The 11010-nt window shown below is 48.7% G+C and overlaps 1 protein-coding gene across 2 annotated transcripts in view; it reads left to right on the top strand.

Moving 5' to 3' along the window:
* The first annotated feature begins 3300 nt into the window (after positions 1 to 3300).
* Il34 (interleukin 34) overlaps positions 3301 to 11010 on the top strand; it is a 14502-nt gene continuing 6792 nt past the window's right edge. For both annotated transcript variants that reach the window (XM_035442675.1, XM_035442676.1), the window contains exons 1-2: positions 3301 to 3697; positions 9917 to 10050. In XM_035442675.1, coding sequence (XP_035298566.1) covers positions 3670 to 3697; positions 9917 to 10050 — 162 coding nt within the window. In that variant the 5' untranslated portion in view covers positions 3301 to 3669. The remainder of the gene's footprint in view (positions 3698 to 9916; positions 10051 to 11010) is intronic.

The following is an 11010-nucleotide window of genomic DNA, read 5'->3' as shown; positions in this document are numbered from 1 at the left end:
AAACTCTTAAAGCCAGCCTCCAGTGACACCCTTCCTCCAATAAAGCACACCTACGCAAACAACACTACCAACTGGGACCAGATATCCAAATATCTGAGACTGTGGGGGACATCTAATTCAAGCCACCACAGCCAGTAGCCTGATGTTCCTGTGCCCATACCCCAGACCCAAAGCCTGCCATCAGACACCGTCCTCCTTGGCAGCTTCCTTGGGGTGTTTCTCCTGCTTTCCCTTTTCAATGGGGCTCATACTGGAGCCACAGACTTGACGCCTGTGTGACGCCTCTCTTTCCCACTTGCTTCTCCATTGGGAACACGCAAATCAAGATGCATGGTGGGGCTCAATGCTGTAGTCCTTTCTGAATGAAGAAGCTGCAGCAAGGCTGGGGGCATGGCTCAGCAGGTAAGGGCCCAAGTTTCAATTCCTGGTACCCAAGCAAAAACAAACAAATAAAACAGGTTTAGTTATACATGCACCTATAACCCCAGTGCTGTGGAGGAGGTAGACGGGCCATAGCTGGGGTGTCCTGCTGCCAGCCTAGCTCCAGGTTCAGTGAGAGACTCTGTCTCAAAGAAAGGTGGAGAGTGATTGAGTAAGATGCCTGGCATCCCCCTCTGACCTCTGTGCATGCATATGGGCATGGACCTGCACACACACGTGTGTCCATCACATGCACACACAAAGAGGGTGCAACAGAATTTCTTCCATTTGGACAACTCGAAGAACCCCTTTGTTGTGTGTGCCTGTGTGAGGAAGTCTGGGCTGTAGTAACCGCCCTCCTCCAAGTTCTGTGATGGGAGAATTCAAGGATAAGTAATGGTGGTGATAGGCAGCCGAGGTTCTGTGGCTGGCATGAGAAGTCCCAATGGTCTAGCTTCCATCCAGGCCAAAACCTGTCCACTGAGGATTTTAGCATCATTCATCATCATTGTATAGTCATTATCATCAAAGACTGGATTGACTCAAATGCTTCTGTATTGGTGGGTAGACACAATGATTTGTCTACACAAGGGACTATTACTGAGCAAGGAAAAAGAGGAAACTATTAGCAAGCTCATCAACATGACAACACCCCAAATTCATCATGGCAGGTGGAAGAAGTGAAATGCAAGATGGCATTGATGTGACATTCAGGGAGAAATGAAGGTGCTGGAGAGGGAACAGATGGTCTGCTATAATGCTGCGGAGGGAAGGGGTGGGGTTTTTTGGGGGTTAAGGAAGTGAGGGGGTTGTTTTGTTTTGTTTTCATTTTTTCCAGACAGGGTTTCTCTGTAGCTTTGGAGCCTGTCCAGGAACTCTATCTGTATGTAGACCAGGTTGGCCTTGAACTCACAGAGATGAGTCCCAAGTGCTGGAATTAAAGGTGTGTGCCAACACCGACAGGCTGAAGGAAGTGTTTTATAAATGATTGTTGTAGTGGTTACTTAGCTCTGAATTTGCCAAAATTTTTAGTTATACACTGAAAAAAATATATATGTGTGTGTGTGTAGATATATTTTTATATGTTTACATATTATGTGTTAATATTTATATGTATATAAGATTTATATAACATGCAAATAACAATGATATGATATAGTTGGGGCTGGGGATGTACCTCACTTGTCTAGAATGCATGAAGGCCTGGGTTTGAACTCATCACTGTGTAAATGGAGTGTGGTGATGCTTGCCTGTAAGTCCGGCTCTCAGGAGGTAGAGACCGGAAGATCAGTTCAAGGTCACCCTTGGCTTGAGACTATGTCCTGAGGGGCATAGCTAGTGTAGTGCGCATAGTGGCCCTATAATAGGAAGGTCACCAGGGTGGGCTGGGGGAGAAGGAGGAGGAGCAAGGGGAGGGTCAGAAGAGGGAGGGAGCAGGGCTGAGGTTCAGAGTCTTAACCCAGGGTAAATCTGAGCAATGTGCTTCCTTGTGTGCGACCCTGTCTGCTTCAGGGGCTCTGAGGAGGAGGGCTGGCATGTCTGCTGCACTGTTTTAGACAAGGTCTTACTATGTAGCCCATATTTATGTTGCCCAAGCTAGCCTTAGCCAAAAATTCCTGGGGCAGCCCAGACTGGCCTTGGGCTTCCTACTTCCTCGCTTCTTCTCTGCTGGGGCTTGGCCTTGGGGCCCCCTGCAAACCCCACAAGCTCTCTACCACTAAAGCCACCCCCAGCCCAAGGGCCAGCAATTTAGTACATTCTGTAGGAACGTTACAGATGCCAGGATGGAGAGCATCTCTCTCCTCCATCACCCCTGCTCCTCCCCTCCCCCTCACCACCCTCCACCCCGCGCCCTCCCTCGGGTTGAGATACAGGAAGGGGAAATCTCGAAAGGATGGAATAGAGCCCGATGAGAAATCCAGTTCCTGAGCTGTCTCTGTTGATGGCCTCATCTGCAAAATGGAACCACAGCCCACAATTTGCTGGGCCTGGGAGAGTGAGGGAGTGGGCAGGCTCTATGGGGATGTTGACTTTCAGTGCTAATCACCAGCAGGCCAGGCTTGAATTCCTCTCACATACTTTTTGTTTTGTTTTTCTGAGACAGTGTTTCTCTGCGTAGCCCTGGTTGTCCTGGAATTCACTCTGTAGACCAGGCTGGCTTTGAACTCAGGGATCCACCTACCTCTGCTTTGCTGGGATTAAAGATGTGCTTCACCACACCCTGTCTTTTGTTTGCCTTTTAGAGACAGAGTCTTGCTATGCAGCCCCATCTGGTCTCTTCATCCTCCTGTTTCAGCCTCTAGAGTGCCGTGACTTCCCTGTTTGTTGTGTTACAACAGCTGACTATGGTGTTTATTTATTTATTGGCGTAAGAACGCCACATGCAATATTTGGTACCTACAATATTACACATCAAATACTTCACCAGAAAAACTGTTCATTTATCTGGAATTCAAATTAAACTGGCCCATCAGTTTTTACCTGGCAAAAGACACAGATGGTGACAGAAAGGAGCCAAGTGACAGTGAACGCAGGGTGAGACATCTGCTCCTCAGCCTCCCCTGAAGCATGCCACTCAGATTTGACCAGGCACCTCACCGCCTCCAGGCAGCCTCCTGGCTTGTAAGTGCCACTGCTCCTTTAGTCCCAGCGCAGGGCTGCCAGTCCGTCCTGACTTGTAGACTCACTTTTGGGCTCCAGGCAGTTGCTGAGGTGCCCTGCCCTGGAGTCATTTCTTGTGTGTGAAGACGGGGCTGGGTGTCTCAGTACTGGCAGCGGGGACAGCGTACATGGTGGGTCTTCCTTTCCTGCTGGTGGCTGAGTGGCAGCCTTGCTCTTACATAATCCGTCTCTCTCCTCCTTCTTTTTCCAGAGCTAGACTTCACACTGAGCAGCTGCAGTCGGAGAAACCAGAGAAAGCGCCACCCAGCCCCAGATTCCAAGAGGCCTGCTGGGGACTCCCTTCTCTTCCTCCTCCTCCTCCTTCCGAGACCCCAAAGCCACTGTCTCACACCAGCTCCTGAGCTGCAATGGGACTGGCAGCCACCGCCCCCTGGCTGTCCTCCGCCCTGCCAAGCAGATAGGGCGGTAGCTACCCCAGGAGTACCTGCCCCCTCTCAGCCTGGGCCAGCCCTTCCCGACTTGGTGGCCACCTTTGCTGACCTGAGGCCATGTAGGTCCCAGCTCAGGCCTCTGGACACACTGCTGGGGACAGTGCCTCTGCTCTCAGGGGGCACCCAGTGCACCATCATGCCCTGGGGACTCGCCTGGTTATACTGTGAGTACTGGGGGGAAGGGGGGTTATATCTGGGGATCCTGTCCTGGGAGGCCTTGGTGGGTGGGTGGCTTTGCTGTAGCCATAGCAACCAGGGCAGTTCTTGTTGGTAAGAAGTTGAGATGCTTCCTAGAGGGTTGCAGGCAGCCTTGGGAATGGGGATCCATGGCCACCCTCTGCTCTGCCGGCCTCTGACCTCAGGCTCAGATGTACAAGCTGAGTGGGTGCAGCTGATGCTGGATGGGGCAGGCACTGGGGTGGGTGGCAGCTTCTCACCTCTGTTGTTTCATTGGCTCTAGGGTACAGGGTGGGGACAGAGGTTGTAGAGAGAGGATTTCCATCCTCCTGGGTGTGGCTAGTGGGGGTAGGGAAGGCATGACACATGGGACAGGGGAGGCCTGGAGAAGGAAGCCAGCCAGCCCCCTCTACCCCTACCTCTATTTCAGGTCAAAATTAAAAGGCAGAAAGAAAATAACGTTCCTGGTAAAAAGAAAAATGAGTTGCGATGTGGACAGAAAAGAGTAAAGGACCTGGAGGAATGTCTATGCCTGCTGGGTGGGAAGCCAGGCTGAGACCCTACACAACAGACTCCAAGACCAAATGGCAGCCATAGGGCTAGTGCAGAGTCATTGTCATGACAAGGACCTTACCTGCTTTGCACCCCCCCATCCTCACTGTGACTTGAAGTTATTTACTCCAAATAAATGAGGGCAGGGGCTGGAACCCACAAGTCTTCAGAGAGGCGCTGGGCACATTCTGTCCCTGGATATTACAAAGGGTGGGGGCATTCAGAATGGGCGAAGGACCCAGTCAGACCCAGTGTTCTGGAAGCTTCCACATCTTAATGGAACAGGGATAGCAGCATGGGTGAGAGTCTTCCTGAGGAGGACTCAAAGACTAGGTGGCAGTCACACTGATAGATGGATGGCGGGGACAGTGCTCCAAGCAGAGACTGTGTGTGAATGTGGTGGAGCTGGGTGGGGCTTGGCTGGAAAGGCAGGTTCCCCAAGCCTTGAACACCAGGCAGAGGGATTACAGAGCTGAGGGTCAGTTCTCGAGTTAAAGTGATTGCACTTAAAGATTAGGTTTTATTGTTTTTAATTATGTGACACTATGTGGGTATGTACACAAGAGTGCTTAATGCCCTTGGAGGCCAGAGGGGTTAGATCTCCCTGGAGCTGGCATTATAGCCACCTGACATGGTGTTGGGAACTGAGCTTGGGTCCTCTAGAAAAGCAGGAAGTTCTTTGAACCACTAAGCTACCTCTCCAGCCCCAAGTGAATCACCTTTATTTACTTGTTGTGTGTGTGTGTGTGTGTGTGTGTGTGTACCATGGTGTGTGTCTGTAAGGCAGAAGAAAGAGAGTCTGTTCTCTCCTCCCACCATGTGGGTCCTGAGGATTGAACTCAGGTCCTTGGGTTTGATGACAAGTACCTTTATTGGCTGAGCCATCTCACTAGGCCTGTCTGAGGAGAAATGAGGCTGGAAAGGAATGCTAGCAGGAGGGGAGCTTTAGAGGGCATCTCTCAGGGCTTGGCAAAGACAAGCTGGGCGAGAGGTTGGCAGGGCAGGGGCCGCCTTGCAGGGTTTCTGAAGATCCTGGGGGATGCTGGGCTTCCTTAACATCTCATCATGAATTTGTGACTCAGCTCTGTCAATGTATTTTCTCCTAGTTCTAGGGACTGGAAGTCTGAAACTGGGGCCACTGATCACCATAGCTTCTGAAGGCTCTAGGGGAGGGTCTTCCTGCCTCTTCCAGAGTTTTGTGGCTCCCTGGCATGTGTTCCTTGGCATGTGGCAGCATTGCCAATTTGCACACCACCCCCATCTGCAAGACCTTTCCCTCCTCCAGGTCTTCCTCCTGGAACACCAGTCATTGGGTCTTGGCTCTCCCTAAGCCCACGATGACCTTACATCAAGAGCCTTTGTTTTAATTACACCTGCAGAGAGCCTATTTCCAAATAAAGTCATTCTGAGATTACAGGTGAATAAGAGATGCTATTCACCCCATTATACAGTCTCACATTGGTCAGTGGGGATGGAGGTGACAAGCCTCATTTATCCCTGCAAAAATGGCTACTTTGTTGGGGGGCACAGATGCTCTCTTCCTCCACCAGTGTCTGGGCCAGAGAGAGCCTTACACTGATTGCTCCTTAGCTTGCGCTTCTGCCTCCTGGTTCTTAACTCTGGAAGGAGGAGGCGACAGGACAGCTTCCTGACCAGGGTCAGTGGGACACAGGCTATGTAGCTCCTGAGACGCAAAGCACGAGGGTCAGAGCTAGTCTTGAGTTTTCAGCTATGCTGTCCCTCCCTGGTCTCCAGTTTCTCCTGGTGGAGGCAGCAGAACATATACATACAATTAGAAATAGTTACTGGGCTGCAAGTGTGTCTCATCTAGGGAAGGCAGGTCACCTATGGACAGACTTTTTAGGAACAGCCTACATGGCAGCCAGGCCAGGCCTAGCTGCTATGGCTGTTCTAAGACCATGTCTTGGTTTGCCTTCTTCTTTTTTATTTTTCATGACATTTTTAGTTTTTATGTTTCTTTGTGTAACAGCCTTGGTTGTCCTGGAGCTCACTCTGTAGACCAAGGCTGTCCTAGAACTCAGAGACATCCACCTGTCTCTGCCTCCTGAGTGCTGGGATTAAAGATGTGCATCACCACCACCCAGCTTTAGTTTGCTTTCCATTGCTGTGATGAGACACCATGACTAAAATGTGACTTGGTGAGGAGAGGGTTTATTTCATCCTACAGCTGAAGTTATTGTGGAGGAAAGTCAGGGCAGGAACTGGAGTAAAGGCCATGGAGGAGTGCTGCTTACTGTCTTGCTTTCCATGGCTTGCTCAGCCTGCTTCTTTGTTTTTTTGAGACAGGGTTTCTCTGTTAACAGCCCCGGCTGTACTGGAACTAGCTCTGTAGACCAGTTTGGCCTCGAATTCACAGAGATCCACTGCCTCTGCTGGGATTAAAGGCACGTCTCACCACTGCCTGTCTTGGCATGCTTTCTTATACTGCTCAGAACCACCGTACAGGGGTAACACTTCACCCAATGGACTGATCCCTCCCACACCAATCATTAATTAAAAAATGCCATAAAATTGCCTCCAGGCAATCTGCTGGAGGTGTTTTTTCTCAGTTTGGGTTCCTCTTCCCAGACAACTCAAGCTTGTATCATAAACCCACCCAGGACAGACCTCCTAAGGACACATTTGGTAAAGCCAGAGTCCTGCAAAGGGGCATAGTCCCTGGGGTGGGACTTGGTGGAGTGGTGGCAGCCTGTAGTGGCTGCTGATTTGAAGGAAGACCCATTGTGGATAGAAACAGGCAACTCCCCCTCCCCAAGATGGAGATTCTTTTTCTTTTTAATGTGCAGCCCTGTGGACCAGATGTAGCTATTGTGATACCAGTTTACAAGGGACCCAGTGGCACTTGTCTCAACCAGGAGTGTGCTACAAAGGTCCCTTCTCTACCGGTGGGAGCAGAAATGTGGGCTGAGCTGGGCCACCTGCACTTCAGACAACCCCTGGGGGATTCAGGGGCCTGGTCTCATTTCCATTCCCAGAGCCACCTCTCCCTTCGAGTGTGAAAGCTCAGTCCCCAAGGTCACGCTGTGATTATAGCTTTAGTTTTCCATGAGTCCAGGACTCTATGACCTGACCAGATGATGAGTGACCCAGGCGAGTGGTACTGGTGGGGACATCCAGGGTGGGGCAGACCAGGAGCAAAAGCCTCAGATGGTTCCAGGAGTAGGCTAGGTGTGGGTTTGCGAGACTTGGTGATAAAGCATATCAAAGCGCCCAGAACTGTGCTTATTTATTTTTATTTAAATTTCTCTTTTTTTGTGTGGGGCGGGGTTCGAGACAGGGTTTCTCTGTGGCCTTGGAGGCTGTCCTGGAACTTGCTCTTGTAGATCAGGCTGGTCTCAAACTCACAAGATCTGCCTGCCTCTGCCTCTGGAGTGGTGGGATTAAAGGTGTGTGCCACCACCACCTCCTTAAATTTCTCTTATAAAGTATTTATTTTGTGCAGGAGGGGATTTGTGTGACATGGCACCTTTGTGAAAGTCAAAGGAAATTTTGCAGGAGTTAGTTCTCTCCTACCATGTGGTTCCTGGGGATTGAACTCAGGTCATCAGGCTTGGTGGCAAGCCCCTTTTTACCCATCTTGTTGGCCACATATTGGTTGTGTTTATTTGTTCCTTCAGCCCAATACTGTGTTAGAGGCATTATTCTTGAAAACTTGCCTTCTGTAAGAAAGAGGTTGTCAGAGTTCTGCAGGTGGGGAGGGCAGTAGCTGTGGCTCATATGGAGTGCAGGGCCTGAGCAGAACTTGGTCTAGCAAGTGGGAACAAGTAGGGTGGGTCACGAGGAGGGGGAGGGGAGCAAGGCCCAGGCCAGTGGAGATACACAGACAAAAACCTGCAAGGTGGCAGGAAGAGAGTGGGGAGAAACCCAATTAGTAATGACAATTTATGACAGAGTTGGGGAGGGGACTCTGCCTTCCTGGCTATCTTGACAGAAAGAAAAGAAAAGAAAAGAAAAGGCACCAGGCAGTAGTGGTGCACGCCTTTAATCTCAGCACTTGAGAGGCAGAGATCACTGTGTGTTCGAAGCCAGCCTGTTCTATAGAACTAGTACCAGGACAGCCAGAGTTGTTACACAGAGAAAACATGTTTCAGAAAAACAAACAAACAAAAACCTGAAAAAGAAAAGGTAAAGGATAATTATTGGTTTTGAAAACAGCAGTAATAGATAGTAAGCTGGGCATGGTGACACTCAGGAGGCAGAGGTCTACACAAGGAACCCTGTCTTGAAAAACTTTAAAAAAGAAGAAGAAGGAAAAAAAAAGAAATCCCAACACCCGGGAAGGAGAAGGTGGTGGATCTCTGGGAGTTCAAGCCAGTTTGGGCTGTATAGTGAGACTATGTTTAAAAAAAAAAAAAAAAAAAAAGATGCTGACCGGAGAGCATTAAAAAAATGCTCTAGAACATAATGATGAATACAATAGTGTAATAATCTCTTGCATAAATTTGACATATTTATTTGCATCTCATTTTCCAAAGCACAGGAAATCACTTAGTAAGTCTACAGTTGTCCTATGCATCAATGACATTGTTGGCTCGTAGTCCCTTAAGAGGGTCGTTAAACATATCCTAAGTACTCCCCATAGCATATAAAACAATGAGCAGTCTCCCCCATAAGTAAATAAATGATAAAAAGGAATAATGTTGCTGCGTAAGTCTTTGTCCATAAATCTCCTGTTTTCTTTCTGGTTTATGAGTTTAGTGGGTCACAGTCAGTGGGTCAAAGGTTGTAGAGTTTAAATCCATTTTATTATTAAATGTGCCAAGTGTATTTCCAGGCTGAGAACTCTTTTGGCAGCATCAGGATTATTAAAATGAAATTATCTTATAAAAACCTTTCCATTTCCTTGTCACGGGGTAAGCCCTGCTTGGCTTTGTGTGTATCTGTTTCTCTGGTTACCGACTGCATCCAATTGTTTTCATTTGAATCTATTTCTTCTAATAGTGAGGTTGGCCCTTTGGGTATCACTTTATTTTTCATGTTTTTCTCATCCACTTGACCCCTATTCATATTGATTGTAAGTTCTCTCAAATCATTTTTTTTTTCTGTTCAAGTGTACAGATCCCGAGAGTTGTTTTTGAGGCTACAGTGACGCCTAGTGGTAATTACTGGTACTGTTTCAAAAGACTGCCCGTGATTTGTTGTTGGGACAGGGGTGTGTGAGGTCTGTTTAGCATCCCAGAGCCATCAGATTGGAAGGAGCTATAGACCTGCTGCTACGTCTAATGGAGAAGAATATCAAGGTCATATATGTCATAGAAGAAAGTCTTTGGCACATCAAAAGCCATTTTAGGATCTGGAACTAGAATTCATATCCAAAACTCTAAAGGGAAATCAAGCGACGGCTTTGAAATCTGCCACTCCTGACCAGGAAGGAGCTGAGGGTGCCCTGGATCAGGGACATTGTACTAATCCCACAAAGCAGGATCTAGGGGAGACTGGAAACCAGAGTTTGGGTGTCTCCCTGAGACTCTGCTGACCAGGGGTAGGGTGTGCTCGCTATTTCAGGGCACCTGTCTTTCTCATCAGTACTTGTCACCCTTGAAAACGGATGACAGTTGATGAAGCTACGCACACCAGGGGGAGTACAGACATAGTGCCAGGCGCTCATAGGCTTTGTTGGGTGTGGCCCACAGGTCTTGGGATCCTACTTGGCCTGGCTTTGGGGAACCAGAATTTGGAGATGTGGACTCTGACCCAAGATAAGGAGTGTGACCTTACAGGCTACCTTCGGGTCAAGCTGCAGTACAGAAACCGGCTTCAGTACATGGTAACCAGAAGTGCACCAAATGGTCCCTATTTCCAAGTCCCAAGGCTCACCTGGAGCATTGCTTACTCCCCACCCCAGATATGTCAGCCCCAAGGTTACAGTAGCACTGTCCCCCTTTGTCTGCCACATAACCAATGTGTGTAAGTATCACCTCCCACCGTCTCCTGCTCCCACTCCTTCACTGACCTTTTTTTTTTTTTTTTTGGTTTTTCCAGACAGGGTTTCTCTGTGTAGCTTTGGAGCCTATCCTGGCACTTGCTCTGGAGACCAGGCTGGCCTCGAACTCACAGAGATCCGCCTGCCTCTGCCTCCCGAGTGCTGGGATTAAAGGCGTGCACCACCAACGCCCGGCCTTCACTGACCTTTTACGCCTACTTTCATATGGCTTCCATCCTATAACTCAGAAAAGGTCTCCAGGGACTCATTGGGGGAATCTTAGTGGAGGAGATAAAGACCTTCAAGTCAGAAAATGTGGTTGCTTTTGGAGACTAGAGATGTCCACATGGTGTTGCAGGCTTTCTACATGGCTAGATTTTTATTTGCTTGTTTGTTTTTCTCTTTCTTTCTTTTTTTTTTTTAAGACTTAATGTATCCTAGGCCAGTCTTGAACTTACTTCCTAGAGAGGATGGCCTTGAACTTCTAATTCCCCTGCTTCTACTTTCTGAGGGCCAGGATCACAGATGGGTGCCACACAGTGATGACACCTTATGCAAACCAGAGCCTGGTCTATGCTAGACAAGCACACTACTATCCCTAGCCCCATCCCTAGCCCTTGTTTGGCTTTTTTGACATAGGATCTCATTATGTTGGAGAGGCTGGTTTTGAACTTGAGATCTTCCTGCTTCAGTTTCCCAAGTGCTGAGATTACAAGTACATGCCCAGCTCTTTAGGATTATCTTTGAGACTCTCTCTGTTGAGATGTCATATACTATACAACCCACTAGCTGAAAGCATACAAC

This window comes from Cricetulus griseus, chromosome 3, assembly GCF_003668045.3.
Source record: "Cricetulus griseus strain 17A/GY chromosome 3, alternate assembly CriGri-PICRH-1.0, whole genome shotgun sequence".
NCBI classification, from domain to species: domain Eukaryota; kingdom Metazoa; phylum Chordata; class Mammalia; order Rodentia; family Cricetidae; genus Cricetulus; species Cricetulus griseus.
Note: the sequence above shows the minus strand (reverse complement) of the source record. Positions and strands in the feature narration are given on the sequence as shown.